At 40.9% G+C, this 18,521-nt stretch overlaps 2 protein-coding genes across 3 annotated transcripts in view; one reads left to right on the top strand and one right to left on the bottom strand.

Annotated features, from left to right (window-relative positions):
- The window catches only part of ATP10D (ATPase phospholipid transporting 10D (putative)), a 78,693-nt gene extending 63,619 nt beyond the window's left edge, over positions 1-15,074 (top strand). Inside the window, exons 20-23 of the mRNA XM_079771842.1 lie at positions 2,438-2,518; positions 3,753-3,857; positions 9,339-9,526; positions 12,238-15,074. Coding sequence (XP_079627968.1) covers positions 2,438-2,518; positions 3,753-3,857; positions 9,339-9,526; positions 12,238-12,562 — 699 coding nt within the window. The 3' untranslated portion in view covers positions 12,563-15,074. The remainder of the gene's footprint in view (positions 1-2,437; positions 2,519-3,752; positions 3,858-9,338; positions 9,527-12,237) is intronic.
- A 2,199-nt stretch (positions 15,075-17,273) lies between these two features.
- The window catches only part of CORIN (corin, serine peptidase), a gene marked incomplete at its 3' end in the record, with an annotated part of 129,825 nt that continues 128,577 nt past the window's right edge, over positions 17,274-18,521 (bottom strand). For both annotated transcript variants that reach the window (XM_079769420.1, XM_079769421.1), the window contains one exon: positions 17,274-17,456. In XM_079769420.1, coding sequence (XP_079625546.1) covers positions 17,274-17,456 — 183 coding nt within the window. The remainder of the gene's footprint in view (positions 17,457-18,521) is intronic.

Genomic DNA, 18,521 nt, shown 5'->3' with positions numbered 1-18,521 from the left:
CCAGAACTGCCCTCCTCTGCTGGCCTGGTCACCTCTAATTTCCCACAACTGCCCTCCCCTGCAGGCCATCTTGTGGCAGCCATCTTGTGGTGGCCATCTTGTGTCCACGTGGGGGAAGCCATATTTGACCACATGGGGGCAGCTATCTTGTGTCTTGGTGTGATGGTCAATTTGCATATTACTCTTTTTATTAGATATGGTGATAATAGGCAGATTCCAGCATGTGGCTACTGATAAAAAGTAATTGACTTCATTGACTTTACCTTCCAGAAGAGTTGTCCTTTCTTTGAACTTGGCCTCCAAATAAACTCTCTTTTATGCTGGGGCCATTTCCTGTCTCCATTGTCATGAAATACACTCTCCAGGGTTATAGAATCTCTCTCCTGAGAAGGAGATGGGTCTGGGAGGCTGCAGTCAAAGGCTTCCCTTCCAAGAAGCGGTTGTCTCTACCCATCCTTCAGCACCCTCACAGCCTTCCTTTCTGGCTTTAACTTCATGTCCAGATTTTGCCTTTCAGTTTCTAGGAGCTCTCATGAGTTATTTCCTTCAGCCTCCCATTTATCTTACCCTTGACCCTTCTCTCTCTACTTTCTTTAGTCCCCTTACTCACATGAATGTAGACAAATTATTATTATTATTAATTATTTTTTTACTTTTTGCTCTAAGTTGTTTGAGCAACCTCTGTTTCCCCAGAAGCACGAAGTTGTATTTTAACTTATTCCCAACTTGTCTTTCTTGTCCTGTGGCATTTTGGTTGACCCTTGGACTCTGCTGTGTTCTCTCCCACCATTTGATTGTGCTTCTACTTGGATTTTATGGACATTTGGATGAAGGAAGGCAGGTCAAAGATTCCATCATTTCCAATGAGGAAATAGTAAAAGAAGGTACAGGGAAAAGTAGGCTGGAAACAATGAATCTTCATTGTTTGATTTTCCAAAGGACAAAGAGATAAAAAAGGATAGATATAAAAATTACAAGTGTAGTCTTTTGAAGAGTGGAAGGAAGTATATGGAGAATTTGTACATTTATAAAGCTTCAGGAGACAATTAGATATTTTCAAGGAGATTTTAGCCTCTTTTTTGCATTTGGAAGGTAATAAAACTAAGGACATGTTAACAAAATAGAAGGCTAGCTCAGGGATATGGTACATGTGATGCCATTTTTGTCTGTGGCAGATATCACTAATAAACTATAACGTACTACCCTTCCCACTGGGTCTGAATGCGGCCTCAGAATCCTTCTGCACACACATCATTAGTCAATCCAAGTTGGCTCCGGATTGAAACCTGTTTTCAATCACTTCTGACTAGTGTCTACTCGATCTCTCTGTTTCTTTCTATAAGCTTTTGGTAAGAAGCACATAATAAGTTACACAAGAGTAGTATATTACTCCAACAAATATTTGTGAAGTACTTGCTTTGTGCCAGGTACTATTTTAAACATTTGAATAAAAGAATCAGAATCCCACTCTATAAAACTTGTGTTCTGTTGAGAGGACCAGAAAGTCACTATGTAAATAAATAAGATTATTTTTTATAGTGATGAGAGACTTCTAAGGATGCCATGGTAGTAAATGATCGAGTGGGCATTACTTTTAGATTGGTCTGGAATGCCTCTCTGAGGCAGTGATATCTGAGCTAGGATATGAATAGTGAAGAACTGGTCATGTGGGAGGTCCAGGGCAAAGGATTTCTGGTAGAGAAAATAGCACTGGTGAAGACTCAGGAAACAATGGATTTGATATGTTTGAGGAACAGAATGAAGTTTGTGTGGTGGGAAGGTGGGAATGAGGATAAGAACTGTAGGGGTGACCCTAGAGAGCAGGGTCTCCAGTGGGCAGATCATGCAGACCTTATTGACCAGGGGAAGGAGCTTAGATTGTATTGGAAATGCAGTGCGAGGCGATTGGAGGGGGTCGCTTAGATTAGTTTGGGAGATGTTATGACCTAATTTATATTTTTTAAAAACATCTGGCTGCTATGAAAAGATTGGATTAGAGTAGGAGAGGAGGCAAAGAGGCTAGATAGTTGGCTATCCAGTCACTTATAGATTGGATGGTGAATTAGAATGCAGAGTGTAGAAGAGATAGAGAGAAGCAGATAAATTTGGAGAAGTTTTTGAAACAGCATTTTCTGATCAATAGGAAATGGGAAGTTAGTATCACTCTCCCTATTTGAGGTAGCTTTATGTTTGATGCAATGACTAAAGCAACAAGTTAAAGAGTTCCTTCAAGGGTTTTTTCACCTGTGAACTTATTCAATATCTCCCCATATTCTTCCACCACTATTTACAAGTCCCACTTGTTTTTTGAGTGAACAAATGAAGGAAGAGAGGTTTCTCCCAGAGAAGCAAAAATAAGTACTAGCTTGTATTGTTCCTTAACTCTGCTTGGCCCTTATTAATCTTTCTCCCTCCCTGATATCTGTTTCGTTCTCAGGCATACTTACCCCTCACCTTCTGGATCACCTTGTTGGATGCCTTTTATCAAAGCCTGGTCTGCTTCTTTGTGCCTTACTATGTGAGTCCATGTCCACGCAGAGGGTTTGTTACTAATGAATCGATGATGCTTCTTTGTACTCTGTGGCTGGTGCTAGCACATAGAATGGATATATTAGGGCAGGTTGCTCATAGAATCAAGTTGATTATTAACTGACTAAATTATTACCACCCCCCCCCCCTCCAAAAAAAATAGATTTTAGATAATGGATTAAATTTGGAAAGAAGTATCTAGGTAAGTTCTCTTAGGTCTCTTTTTGGTTCTGTACTGCTTGGTAATTTTTTTCAATGATTTAAATAAAATTGAAAGTCTGGCATTATAATTGAATGAACCAAAATCGGAGATGAAAAGCCAGAATATAAAATCTATTTTTAGTGAGTGCTGGGCTAATTCTACCAGGATGACATTAAGAGTATTAAATTTAAGCTCTTATAAACAGTTTTCCCAAAAATAAAAAACCTGTTTTACAGGTAAAGAATGGAAGAAATGTTACTAAGAAAAGAATGTGTACAAATTAATTTAAAAAGTTAGGCCAACACCAAGCACAGAGCAGCATGATATAGCCACTCATCCACACACCCATCCCTGGGAGAAAACAGTAGTTTGATCATGGATGGTGTTATAAGGATGGTAGAATGAAAAAGATGATAGTCTCTAAGTTAACAATTTCTATTCTTGAGTTCTTTATTCAAATAAAATGACTTGACTTTTCCCAGGTACAACATCCTAGATAAACTGCATTTCAAGAGCAATATAGATAACGCAATCTGAAGTGTGTTCAGAAAAGAGTAACTAGAATTTTAAAAGATCAGAAAATTGTGTCATATGGGGAATAATTTAAGGAGTCAAAAACATATATGTAGAAGAGGAGAGGATATTTAATTACCAGAGATATAAACTCAGGTTAGCCATAAAAGCTATTTCAAAGGTTTGCAGCTCTGCTAAATAGAACATATTTGATATTTCTCCACACTTTAAAGAGCAGGAAGTATGAGTAGAAGTTTTCAGGAAGATGGATTATGATTCAGAATAAAGAGAAATCCCAACTGAAAAGTTCACAGATTAGATAGCCTATCTGAGAGAGAGCCGGCCTCTCTCTTCTAGAAATGTTCAAGTTTATCCTAAACGCCCAGTTACTAGGAATATTGTAAAAGGGACTCAGAGCTTGGCTGAGCTATGGAATAAACTGATGATGCTCACACCACGGAGTGTGCACGACTCTCCGAGATCACCTCCTGCTGTCCTCTCTTTGCAGACCTACCAGGGCTCAGACATTGACATCTTTACGTTTGGAAACCCCCTGAACACAGCTGCTCTGTTCATCATCCTCCTTCATCTGGTCATTGAAAGCAAGAGTTTGGTGAGTGGCTTTTCTGCTTCCGAAGTAGCCTGGAACTCGTTGTGCTTGGGAAAATGGCTTCTGTTAGCAGTGGCCCTGCGGAGCCCTTCATGCCTGGAAGACCAGTGGTCATGAAAAGAGTGATGTCCCCGTGGGAGAAGGGTGATACACAGCTTGTTGATTGTTGATTGTTGTGTGCCATGATGCAGCCAGGAAAGGGGAACACACCTGCCTGGTGCCCTTGGTGGTGTCCACAGTGGAGGGTTCATGGAGGGGTGTCAGGTGGAGCCACAATTATCCTTCTGAGGCCAGCATTCTTCAAGACCAAGCTGATGCCTTGCAACCCAAATAGAAAGAGGTGTTATGCCGTGATTCTGGTATACTGACTAGTTAGTAAGTGATGATTTTATGCTTTTCTCATAATACAAAATAAATATATTTTTCTCCCTCAGAATTTCTATCATTTGCTTCAATCTGGGTCTTTTTTAAACTTAGTTGCTGAGTTAATGGTAAAATTAAGTCTTTTCATCAAAATGGTTGCGAGGTGGCTCTCTGCAGCAAAACCTAAGTGTGGGATTCAGACAAGGGGAGCTTTATTGCAAACCTTCCCTTGCAGATAAAGCACATCCGCCCACCTCAGGAGCATAAACTACCTCTGTGATTATTATGCTGCTCACTCATCTCCATTGGCATCGTCTCTGCTGTAGTCAAACTCACTGTCATCTCGTCCTGGACTATTGTACAGCCTCCTTAATCTTCCCACCTCTGCCTTGACCTCTCTACAAAACAACCAGAATCATCCGTGGAGACATAATTATACAGCCTCCTTAATCTTCCCACCTCTGCCATAGCCCTTCTCTACAAAACAACCAGAATCATCCGTGGAGACATAAATCCTACCTTTTTGCTCTCCTTTGGTGGAAATCCTTCAGCATCTTCCCAATGTACTTGTAATCTATACTAATAAAAGGGTAGTATGCTAATTAGACCAGACATCTTCCGGACAAAGCCACGGGGGCAATCAGGCTGGCAGGGGAGGGCAGTTGGGGCTATGAGGCCAGCAGAGGAGGGCAGTTAGGGACCATCAGGCTGGCAGGGGAGGGCAGTTAGGGGCAATCCAGCCAGCAGGGGAGAGCAGTTAGGGGCGATCCAGCCGGCAAGGGAGGGCAGTTAGGGGCGATCCAGCCAGCAGGGGAGGGCAGTTAGGGGCCATCAGGTTGGCAGGGGAGGGCAGCTAGGGGCCATCAGGCCAGCAGGGGAGCAGTTAGGGGGTGATTAAGCCAGCAGGCAGAGGTGGTTAAGAGATGAGGCTGGCAGGCAGAGGTGGTTAGGGGCTAGCAGGCAGGCAGGCAGGCAAGCAGTTAGGGTCCCAGATTGTGAGAGGGCTGTCCAACTGCTGGTTTAGGCCTGATCCCTGCAGTTGGACATCCCACAAGGGGTCCCAGGTTGGAGAGGGTGCAGGCCTGGCTGAGGGACCCCCCCTCTCCTCCATGCACGAATTTCGTGCACCGGGCCTCTAGTAAAATATAAAAGTCCTAAGGTGGCCTGTGAGACTTCATGCAGTGACGCCTCTACTTCTCTCTCCAACCTCATTTCCACTTATTTGTGGGCTGGACCCACACGGTCTCTCTCTCTCAGTTTCTCAGATACATTGAGCTCGTTACCACATCAGAGCCTCAGCATTTACCACATCTTCTGATGGGAGTAGTCCTTGTTCCCCTTGGATCCCTGTTCTTCACCCAGCTCCTATGTTATTTGAGGTCTCAGCAAAAATGCTACTCTGCCAAGAGCCTCTCCCTAGCCATCCAGTTTTCTCATATCATCCTCTTGTTTTATTCATAGTTCTAATAATAACTTATAATTATTCACTTAATTATATGATTACCTGATTGATGTTTCTCTTCTGCATTACATTATCATCTCTTTGAGGGCCCTGTTCATGTTTATTTTTTCACCACTGTATTCCATTATTTTTTTTAAAATATATTTTATTGATTTTTTTACAGAGAGGAAGGGAGAGGGAAAGAGAGTCAGAAACATCAATGAGGGAGAAACATTGATCAGCTGCCTCCTGCACACCTCCAACTGGGGATGTGCCCGCAACCAAGGTACATGCCTTTGACCGGAATCGAACCTGGGACCTTTCAGTCTGCAGGCTGACGCTCTATCCACTGAGCCAAACCGGTTAGGGCTGTATTCCATTATTTTCTATGCAAGACTGGCACACAGTATGTGCAAAAATATTTGAATGGGTAAATGAATGATTAACCAGTGTTTGGGGTCTGTTTACCATCCTGATAGTGATGTATTTGAAACAGGAAGTAGCTGAGTGAGGTTATAGTTTAAAATGTCACATGAGCTATTATTAGAAGTGTATATCATGATTTCTAAAGTGGGCTGAGCATTTTTGGAATCCCTCACTTTGCTTATAACCTACTTATAAGCCTCAAGTATAGTAAAAGGTTAATTAATACCAGGTGAGGAGAATAAAGGGAATTCTAGAACTAAAATATTTGACTTTGTTTTATCTGTTTAAGTTCATCATTAAGCAATTATGTAGGTACTTTTGGTTACTGCCTAGGGAGGTGTCATAAATTCTGACATTTATGAATGTCCTGAAGGATCTAACACAAAATGTGAGTTCACTGGTAATGAGCAACAGCAATCTGCTCTGGCTAACCTGAGCAAATAGAAACGTTATTAAAAGTATCTGGAAGAGCCCTGGTAAAACAACAAAACAAAAACATCCCGAGGAACCAGCGTGATTCCGGAGACCCGGGAACAGAAACTAGTGGGCAGGCTTGTCGGGATGGTTCTCTGCTCTGAATTGACCCCAGTCCTTTCTTTCTGCTCTTGCCTCACTGTGCTCTGAGTTTATTCCGTGGTGACAGAATTATATTCCCTTAGCTCCAGTCACAGGCTTTGGCCAGAGGAGGAATGTGTTGCCAAGGCTGTGATAATGCCCGTGTCCTCATAAGAGGAAGGGACGTGAAAGCTAAGGGCCAAGACAAACAGTGGCTGCTCTATAAAGGATGCATCATTAAAGACTTGTCTCCATGCCAGGAAGAAACGATTTTTTAATGATTGTTTCTCCCTGGCGTGAGAATCAAATTGTTTCTTATGCTCAGGGCCTTGTCAATGAGTCAGCCCTTCTGAGACTAGGAATCGCTTTCCCTTCCCCGCTTGCTCACCATCTCATTGTCACCTCCCACCTCCCTGTTGGTTTTTACCCAATTTCCCTTGACCTTAACTTCCTTGTATCAATTTATTTTCATGTGTCAGCTCCATCAAGGCACTGTCTCACTTGCCAAAGCCCATGTTAACTTTCGGGCAGTAGGCTCAATGGAAAGGAAGGCCATTTGAGAAAGAAAGAAGACATCGTTGTTTTAGAGGCATGAAGATCTTAGGGGTTTAGCCTATATTTTCTAAGCAGTTTGTACATTTTACCCAAAAAAAAGCAACCTTTGTGACTTTTGAAGATATTGACCATGGGGAAATGCTTGGCAAGATTAAGCATGCAGGAGAAAATGGGCTCTTGTTTGGAAAGTGTAACGGTGGGGAAATAAAAAAGATGAATAAAGGCAGTGCTTTCCCCAAAAGCATACAGAACCAAGGTATACACTGTGATTTAGGCAGGACTGTATGTGCACTGCACTGAACAACACTGGATGCTACATAATGCGAAGGTGTTTTTCTCATCATACTTCAGCTCATGTCAAAGAGGAAGTCTGTCAAAGAGGGGCTATTCTGTTTTATCACAACAATTCTTGCTAATTTCCTATTGTAACAGAGAAACATCGATCAGACCATCAAACTTCAGAGGGAAGGTAGGGGAGGGTGGGGGTAAGGGGAAGAGATCAACCAAAGGACTTGTATGCATGCATATAAGCCTAACCAATGGACACAGACATGAGGAAGGTGAGGGCATGAGTGGGGGAGATGGGGGGTGGAAATGGGGGAATAAGGACACATATGTAACACCTTAATCCAGTGGTTCTCAACCTTTTTAATGCCGCGACCCTTTAATACAGTTCCTCATGTTGTGGTGACCCCCAGCCATAAAATTATTTTTGTTGCTACTTCATAACTGTAATTTTGCTACTGTTATGAATCGTAATGTAAATATCTGTGTTTTCCGATCGTCTTAGGTGACCCTGCTAGCGGTTCTCAACCTGTGGGTCGCGACCCACGGGTTGAGAACCGCTGCTGTAGAGCCAAAAATAATTTTATGGCTGGGGGTCACCACAACATGAGGAACTATATTAAAGGGTCGAGGCGTTAAAAAGGTTGAGAACCACTGCTAAAGAAGTTTAAAACAAACAAACAAACAAACAAACAAAAAAAACACAGACCAGCCTCCAGACTTAGCACTATTAATACAGGTAATGCTAATGTTATATTTAAGGTAGTAATCTGCTTATTTTTTACTAAATAAAGTTAATTAAATAGTGAGCCATTTTAGAGAAAAATATTTTTAAAAATAATATTGTAGGCTATACATGAATATGAAGGTGGCTAGGTTATGCTGTGATCCACAGAGATTTATTTCTTGCATACTAATATGTAAAGTTAACTAAGGTTCTAGACAGCTCTAGAGCAATCTTCCTGAGGGGTGGCTCTAAGACCCGGCTGAGTCTTGGGGCTCTACCACCTGGAACTGTCCCCAAGGGGAACTTCTTGGTCAACATGGAAGGAAAGGAAACAGCATAGAAAATTGTGTACCAGCTCTTCCCTGCTTCTGACCTCAAAGTTGTGCATGTCCCTTCCATTCACATTTCAATGGTCAAAGCAAGACAGGTGGCCAGGCTTACTTTTGAGGGGATGGGAGAAGTACAATCCTTCCGAATGCTTATTTGGGGAAAAGAATGAGAATATTGGTGCGCAACAGTAATGACTACCACAATGTGAATGGATAAAGTTTGAGGTTCACTGGATTAAAGTATTACCTTAATGAAGAAACAGACTAACGAGTGAGACTATATGAAAAAAAATTAATGAGAAAATCCAAACACCTCATGGTTCGTGGATAATACAGAATAAACTAGTGCCCAGCTGGTGTAGTTCAGTGACCGAGCATTGACCTATGGACCAGGAGGTCACAGTTTGATTCCTGGTCAGGGCACATGCCCCGGTTGTGGGTTCGATCCCCAGTGTGGGGCATGCAGGAGGCAGCCAATCAATGATTCTCTTTCATCATTGATATTTCTGTCTCTCTCTCCCTTCCCTTCCTCTCTGAAATCAATAATAATGTATTTTTTAAAAATAACCAAAATAAACTAGTCATCAGAATTACCTTTTGGCACTTGACTTAGCTTTTCCCAATTTAAATAGGGATACGAGCTGTTCATGAAAGATGCTCTTATCTTAAGACTTTGATATTTTTGTGTTTTGTTTGTTGAGGTGTCACCCCATTCACCTACTGCCTAGACGTGTTGTCTCTACAGCGCAGCTGCAAAGCCCTGTGAGCCAGCGTTCACTTCCCCTGTGCTTCTTGTCTTGCAGACGTGGATCCACATGCTGGTCATCGTTGGTAGCATCTTGTCTTACTTCTTCTTCGCCTTGGCTTTTGGAGCCCTGTGTGTCACTTGCAACCCACCCTCCAACCCCTACTGGATTATGCAGGAGCACCTGCTGGACCCAGTCTTCTACTTCGTCTGTGTCCTCACGGTCTGCGTCGCTCTTCTTCCCAGGTATGGGATTTGTTTTACCACCACGAGCATACGTGAAATCAGAGCCCTAGATTCTCCACGCAACTGCTAAGAATGGATGATAGACTACCCAGTTAGCAGTGAAGAAGTCAGTCTGTCTACTAGTTAAAATTTGTTTTTTAACTGTTTACCAGAGAACAAAAGTGACGTATGCAAAGGGAAGGTTTGTTTCTCATGGGAAACTCTAATCTGGTCGACAGTCCAGGCCACAGGATAGGGCATCTTTGCTGGTTATTCGAGGACTTAGATCCTTTCCTCTGTCTTTTTGTTCTGCCATCTTCCACTCCTCATAAACATTTAAAACCACACAACTCTTCTTCCTTATTTGACCTCAGTTATCCTTCCCATTTTAGGTTAACTGACTTCTGATATGGCATGGGATGAAAATGGCTAAGAATATCCATGGGTTTTTAATCTATAGATTCTTTCAAGTCTGTTAGAGCTCTTCTTCTTTACAGTTTTATAAAATCTGTTTAGCTGAAAACACGATAGAAATAGTTGTTTTATATTTTTAAACATGGTATGAGAGTCAAAATGGTGATTTCACATTATTCTCTAACAGGGTTGACAAACCGTGACTCACAGATCAAATCTGGCCTGCTGCCTGATTTTGTAAATAAAGTATTATTGGAACATGGCCATGCTCATTAATTACTGTCTGTGGCTGCTTTTGCTCTACAGCAGAGTTGAATCATTGCAGCAAAGACTAACTGGCTTCCAAAGCCTGCACTCTTGCTGCCTAGCCCATTGGAAGAAGTTTGCCCACCCTGATCTGTAGCACCATCATCAAGCACAACGGCCACAAACCTGTTTTGCTAATGGACGTCCCTTCTAGAAATGCACCAGGAAAACCCACCTGAGTCATTCTGTGGTGGTCACAGTTGCATACTTAACCATTTCTCTTAAACGGAAGTGCTTCTGTAGTGTTCCCTGTTATTCCCAGCTCTAAGATTTAAAATACTGGCAAGATGAACTTGTAGAATTTATGAAGAAACAATTACTTTAAAGTTACAGCCTTCAAAAATTCCTTCGAGAGTATTACCATTAAAATTCTAATTTTGCTGTGGTAGGCTGAAAAAATGGCCCCCTAAAAAGATATCCATGTCCTAATCCTTAGAACCTGTAAGTACTACCTTATGTAGCAAAAATGGTCTTCGCAGATGTGGTTATGTTAAGGGTGTTGAGTCAGGGAGAACATCCTGTATTACTCACGTGGGCCCTAAATGTATTAGCAAGTGTCCTTATAAGAGAGAGGCAGAAGGAGATCCGACCAGACAAAAGAGGAGGAGGCACCGTGACCAGGGAGCCAGAGTTTCTTTCGCCATAAACCAAGGCACGCTGACAGCCCCTGGGAGCCAGAAGAAGCAAGGAGTGGGTTCTCCAGAGGGAGCATGGGCCTTCTGAAACATTCATTTTGGCCCAGTGAAAGTGTTTTCAGAATCTCTGACCTTCAGAACTACGAGAGAATAAATTGTTGTTCTAAGGCGCGCTAAGTTTGTGGTAACTTGTTACAGCAGCCACAAGAAACATGTAAGTTTTGCTGCCGGACCGATGGGTGCTGCTATAACAAATACTCAAAAATGTGCAAGTGGCTTTGAAATTGGGTAGTGGGCAGAGACTGGAAGAATTTTGAGGCACGTCGTAGGAAATAGTGGACTCCCTAAACAGACTATAGGTAGAAATATGGACATCAATGCTTGCTGGTGAGGACTCAGAAGAAAGTGAGAAAGCGTAGAAAATACATATATTATCATAAACAGGACATTGCTAGAAATGTGCAAGTTAAAGGCACTGCATAATACGGTAGCAGAAAATGTAGCCGAAAGACATTGCTGTTATGTGGAAAGCAGACTTTGTAAATTTTGAACTTGAATATTTAGCTGAGGAGATTTCCAAGCAAAGTGTTGAAGGTCTGGCCTGGTTTCTTCATGTTGCTTATGATAAATTGTGAGAGAGAAGAGATGAAGGAAGAACTATTGAAGTTAAAAGGAACTAGATTTAGGAAATCCTCAGCCTACCCAGATTTCAGAAGTTGCCAAAAGCAGGAGATTGATAGTTTGGAGTATGCTCTAGAGAGGCCAAGAGCATGGCTGGACCACCTTTTGCTAGAGATGAGGAGTCTGACTCATGGATCCCTCTACCATCTCTGCAGCCTTCAAGAGAGGAGATGGGATGATGCAGGAAAGATCTGTGAAGACCCTCTTATCTAATGGCATACATCCCCATCACATACATTGGTGACCCACAAGGTTTTTGAGAATGCTATAACAGCGTAAACACTGCCAGTTTCAGGACAAGTCTGTGGTAATTTGTTACCGTAGCTATAAGACATTCATAGCTAACATTTTGAATACTTGCTATGTGCCAGCACTCTGCCTGCTTTACATGTACTTTCTTATTTAACCTAACATTACACGTATGATGCAGCACTATTGGTATCTCTACTATTATACATTTTTGTTTATTTGTTTAACAAGCACTCATAAGGTACTCACTACTTCTTAAATGCTTTACAAATATTAATTTATTTAATATTGTTATCATTTCTATTTTATATTTTGCTTATCCTCCCCCTTTACCTCAAGGGGGCCCCCAGACCACCCTTTTACCAGCTCTGATTGGTGAGTATTTTTGTGTGTGTCCTATAATGCATTTGAGGTGAAGCTAATTTGGTGATGCTTTTTGTAACCTAGGTTTATCTACCGAGTTCTTCAGGGATCCCTGTTTCCGTCTCCACTCCTGAGGGCTAAGCACTTGGACAGACTGACTCCAGAGGAGAGGACTGAAGCCCTCAAGAAGTGGAGAGGGGCTGGAAAGATGGGTCAAGTGATGTCTAAGTGTGCTGACCACTCAGCTGCCAAGTCAGAGAGAGGAGCCATGAGTGGCCCTTCTGTTGTCTTTGCCATGATGTCAGCAACTTCTTGTGCTGTTGAGCAAGGAAGTGTACATGAAACTGCCTTGGACTCAGACTGTCGTGAAACTAAGACCTCATGGGTGGCTGGACCCTCAAACGGTTAAAAAGGCAGGATCTCCTCTTTGGAGCTGCAAGTATTCCTTCGAGTTTGGAAGAGGACTTTGAGGAGGCACCTCTACCAAGCAAGAATGACTTGGATTTTCCTTAAGGGTCATGAATATGTTACTGGTTTGAAAGAGCCAGCGTGATGACCTTGATGGTATGTTCATAGATGCATTCGTAAGAAAGGATAGAGTTTGACCTAGACAGAGTTTAAGGAATTAAAGTATTTAATTCAGAATCAAATGTTTTTTATGAAACATTTTGGATTTTATGTGAGAGCATTTTAATTGTCTTAGACATATAAGTGTTTTCACTTATTTGAGATATATTTATTTTACTGTGAGATCTCAGATTCAAGAGAAATGCTTTAACTGAGCAGACTCCAATCTGATTTGATTTTTTTTAAGAAAAAAAAAATGTAGTTTGATTGATTAGTTGGAATTCAGAGAGTTCCACATTATAAAAAAAAAAAAGTTATAAACGGCTAATTTCCAGAGGAAAAAAGTTACAAGAGCCCTTTAAACAACAATGTACCTAAAATAGAATAATAAAATATAGTTAGTTATTAATAGCTTTTTATTTCCTATGAGAAGTTTTTGGTCTTCTGACTGAAGATGCTAGGCATACCTCTCTGTTCATTTCAGTGTTCTCCTGCGGTGGGGCCTTCATTGGGAAGGGGCAAGGGGGAGGCTAGGCCTCCACCAGGTAATGGGCCAATCTGTGTGCAGATGTTAATTGGGGAACAAAAGCCATGGGTAAGACACAGAATCAGCTGAGCCTGTGGGCCATTTAGCACTATCCTGTTGTACCCTAAAACTGACAGTAGCCTGATCAAGATGAGACAATCAATTTCAAAACAATCATCAAGAGACCATTTGAGGGTTCATAGTCCTTGCAATGCCATACAACTTTTTTTGGGTTGTAAACTCTAAAAATGAGCTAGGAATTGAGACTAGGACAGGTGGTTCTCAGAAGGATTCCATGAGGTTCTTAGAAAAATTGTATTTTAATACATTTTAGGGCAGAAATATCTATAGCAGGTTAACTGCTGTTGCAAATCATGTATGCTGTCTCTCGTTGGAACAAGAAACTAGTTTATACCAAATAAGGCCAGTTATAAGATCATGTATTCTTGTTGAGTTCTTTTAAAATTCTACATCGGTTCATCTGAAAATTGTCAGCCACCAATCACCCAGAATTCCCTTCATGAAATCTCCATGCTAATGTTTTGTTTCTATATCAAAGTTTTCTTAATGACTATTAAACTATTATTCTCAGGACTATTATTCTTCTATCTGCTGCCTACTGTCCTGGTCTGATTTTTGTAGCCTTCTGATATTATTGTAAACTAGAGGCCTGGTGCACAAAATTTGTGCATGGTGGGGGGGTGGTTCCCTCAGCCCAGCCTGCACCCTCTCCAATCCAAGACCCTTGGGGAATGTCTGACTGCCGGTTTAGGCCCGGTGTGAGTGGGGGGGGGGGGGACAGTCGGACATTCCTCTCACAATCTGAAACCACTGGCTCCTAACTGCTCACCTTCCTGCCTGCCTTATCATCCCTAACTGGCCCCCCTGCTGCCCCCCCCCCCCCCCCCCCCCCGTGGTCCTGGTTGCCCCACGCAGCCTGCTGTTCAGTCATTTGGTCGCCCCTCACTAACCCCCCTGCTGGCCTGGTTGCCCCATGCTGCCTGCTGCTCAGTCATTTGGTCACCCCTCACTAACCCCCCCTGCCGGCCTGGTCGCCCCATGTAGCCTGCTGCTCAGTCATTTGGTCGCCCCTCACTAACCTCCCTGCCGGCCTGGTCGCCCAACACAGCCTGCTGCTCGGTCGTTTGGTCGCTCCTCACTAACCCCCCTGCCAGCCTGGTCGCCCCACGCAGACTGTTCGGTCGTCCATACAGTTGTTTCAGATGCGATGGTCACTTAGCCTTTTATATATATAAGTAGTCTTTTATATAGACCAATTTCCAGAACTTTCAAAATTCCACATAGCTAATGGAAGTTGCTTTCTGCTTCCTTATAGATTTTTATTTTAAATAAACTGTTTAATAAATAATGTGATACAAAACTGTCATCACTCCTGTGGATACTCACTGAGTCCAACTGTAATTGGTGCCAGAACTTAAAAGGAAAATCCCTAAATATACCTTTTACCAGAATATTGTTTTGACTTTTTCTTATATGGAAAAATCTATGATGTTATATCACCTGTTATCCTCATAGTAGCTGGCATTCATTCCCTGAGATAAATCTTCTGATAAATAAAAAATTAGAAATATTTTTACTAATAAATAAAGTTTTAGAATCTAATGATAAAGGAATGAACCAAAAAGACTAAGAAAAACTGTCAAGTATTTGTACATATGAGTAAATGAAACTCTTGAGTGTTCATGTTATGGGGCCACAAGTCCTTGATTCCAAAATCCCAAGAACACTGAAAACTGAATTTTTTTTTATAAGTTAGTTACAAACTCGATGCCCTGAACAGAGGTGAAGCTATCATGTACTTAATATAATTTTTATATATTTGCTACATAAAATTGTATTTTATTTCTGGATGTTAAAGTGTATTTTTAAATTTTTGAAAAATTCTGGGTTCTTAAATACATCTGCCTCCCAAGTGCAAAGGAACTGGGATCTGTTCTAAGCCTTTAAATGGTCTCATTTACAAGTAAAAAACTCTTACACAGTTTACCCAAGCTGATGTGAACGGTTGCATTTTGGTATCAAACCTATTTCACCAAATTTTGAGAAATTAATATAATTGCTCCTAGTAGCCAAAGAAAAGTGCCTAATAGTATATATTTGGGGATGCAATTTTATTCCAAAAGACTTATGAAAGAATTGGATCCATTTCCGAAAATGTACTCTAGACATTAAAAATCCTTACACTCTTAGTTTTTGTTGGATGCTCAATGGGTAATTTGAGAGTATTAGCAACCTCTAATTCCGGACTAATCAAGGCGTTATCTGTCATCAAGTAAAAGAGCATGTTCTTGTGAAAGTCCAAAATAAGACAGGTATTTTGATTGGTGAGAAATTGGGTGCCAACTATTATATTGGGAAAGACAGTTTTCTGGGACATGCTATCCACATACATAGAAAAAGAGATTATACCATTTTATTTGTATTAGTGGTTATTTAAAATAAGTACAATATGTACATTTCACTGAACATCAGTTGAGCAAGGCTAAAAGTTGTTACATTAAGTATGTACTTACAACTATAACAAAACAAAACCGACCCATATTCTTCAACTTTCATACAGATGTGACCAAAATTCAATTGCTGGATTTCACATTCTCAATACGTTTATACAAACTACAGAACAAGCGATGAATAGCATGGAAAGTGTCAAGACAACTTTTTGGATTTCAAATATGTGTGCACATACAAAAGAGTACAAAAATACATGTATAAAACTGCAGGTAGTCTCTATGTGGAATGCTGAGGCAGTCCAGGTTGCTGGTGGAGCTTAGTAGGGAATCCTACTTGTTCCAAAGGCATTTGGATGTTGCAAAAATGTGTGCCTGACTAATTAAATTGGTGCAGGTGATGACTTGTGTTCTGAAGCTTTTTAGTGTGGAAAAAATAACTTAACCACTAATCACTAAAGATATTGATGTGGGTAAAGTGGCCCAGTGCTTAAAAGCATCTTTAAATTTTTGCTTTAATTATGGATGGGAAGAATTAGCAACACCAGATATTAAACATCTCTCAGGGAAAATTACAAAATGTTACGCAAAGCTTTCCTGTGCTTTGAGATACATTTCTGTACTTCATTGGTATGGACAAACTGGAAAATATTTTATTGGGGTAGGGTGCAATTTAATTTTTTTTAATTGCATCTCTGCAGTCGAAAGCAAGTTCTCCTTTGGCAAAGCAGAATCTCAAATTCCATTGTCACATGGGGGGAACCAAATAAAAATATTGCCCATGGATATTTTCCTAGTTTTTGAAATCTCAATCAGCCAACTGACAGACATTGAACAAACCCCAGCGATAGGGGAAGTTCTGTGGAGACTTTTCTACCACATTATAACCTTGGTTTAAATTCAGAACGCGCAACCCTACCAGGCCAGTGCTCATAGTGATGTCTAAAGAGCTCTGTGTACAGTGTGTCTTGCTGCTGCAGCGACCTACAGGGATGCTACTTGTCTTTCGCCTCCGCCTTTCATCAGTGCTCAACGTTTTTAAAGACTTTAGAAGAGTCCTAGTAAATAACTTAAAGCATGTAAATTATCTTGGCTTTTAATACATCAAAAGCAAGTCACCAAGGTTAATATGAAAGTTGCCACTATGCTATTATACGTGAGAAACAAAAGCTGGCAAAGATTGGTCAGCCTGCATCTCCGTGTCCTTTTTTGTGACTGGATAAGAGGGAACTTTATAACTGTTGCCCTAGTGCCTGCATTACCCTCACTCTCCAGGGTCAACAATTTCGCACTAGTGGTCAAGGTCAGGCTGACAAAACAACAAAGTAAGCTTTGCTTCTTTTTTTAAAAAAAAAAGACTTTCATTGAACTTGAAATAAGAAAAATAAAGCTGAGTAACATTAGCCTGAAACAAGCACGGACGTGTGCAGTGCGCTGCCCAGCATCCCTGTCCATGTGTCCATGGAGTGCTTGTCTGTACAGCCGTCTGCAGAAAGTGCGCCACAGCCAAGACCCCGTTTTCTCTGACTGCCGCTGGCAACGTCTGGTCGTCTTTGGAATCAGTTTAGGAGGAAGGTGTGAATGTATATTTGTCTCTCAATCCATTCGGTGAAGTAGGACACATTGCTATAAACTCCAGGCCCCAGGACTTTGGAAAAGCAGACGGAGCCCCATGAAGTCAGGCCAAACAATGTCCACTGTCCTCCAGGCTGCTCACAAACAAGAGGCCCGCCACTGTCCCCCTGTAATGAGGAGCAGGGAACATTAGTCACTGGTATTTCAGAGCCCTAAGGGTGTCCGTGTTATCCTGAGGGTACACTAAAGCCAAACCCAGCTTAACCAACCTTTCAGAAAATTCCCACAAAGCTTTTATTGTCAACCTGTGGAGGGACATGCTCTCCACTCCATAAATGGAACTTCCAAATGGACATTTTAAAGTCTAAAAGGTTAGCGATGGCTTGGGGAAAAGACTCTTTTTTTTTCTTTCTGTGAAATCAGAAGACATTTTTTAGTCATTTCCTGTACTTACCAAAATATGTCATATTTCTTAAATTTATTGTATCAGAATCAATTCTCTCATAATCACACTCTTTAACTTTGATCCATTTTATAAATGTAAAAGTACCCAACATGGAAGATTCAAATTTACCACGTTCAAGATTCTGACTATGTGAATGAATGCATGAAGTAAAATATACTCAGGGACCACATACTGCATTTCTTAATAGTTCTTGGGACCTTGTCAATTAGCATACTTGAATGGAAAATACCACACAAGAATTATTTACCATAAGGTATTTCATTTCTTTATATTTCATATGCATAGAGATTTTCATTCTTGATATTTAAGTTTAGGTGTTGCATTTGAGTTTTATTCGGTTCTTTTGCCACATATAATTAATCTTAAAACACAATAACTTTATAAAGTTAATATTTGCTACATCTGAAAGATCAGAGTAGGTTAGAGGGTGTATTCTGCAGTGCCTCAAAAGAAAGGATTGATACCTTAGAAAATAAGGAAGCAAATTTGGTGGAAATTTACAAATACTCCTGGCAATGTAAGAGTTTCAAACTTCAAAGTATATCTATGCTCATTCCCACTTGGCAACATTGAAGAACAATATTAATCATGTTTACTGATACTTTTCTGAACACTTGTCCTTATTACCTCGTTTAATCCTCACACAATCCTTATGAGTTGATAATAATAATAATGTGATATAATAATTATTATTAAATTTCTTTTAGAGGTAATAAAAATGAAGCACAACAGGTGTTGAACTTGTTTATTGGCAGGGCTATTATTT

This window comes from Cnephaeus nilssonii (genome assembly GCF_951640355.1).
Source record: "Cnephaeus nilssonii genome assembly, chromosome: 1".
Taxonomy (NCBI): Eukaryota; Metazoa; Chordata; class Mammalia; order Chiroptera; family Vespertilionidae; genus Cnephaeus; species Cnephaeus nilssonii.
This window is presented reverse-complemented; position numbering and strand designations above follow the sequence as displayed.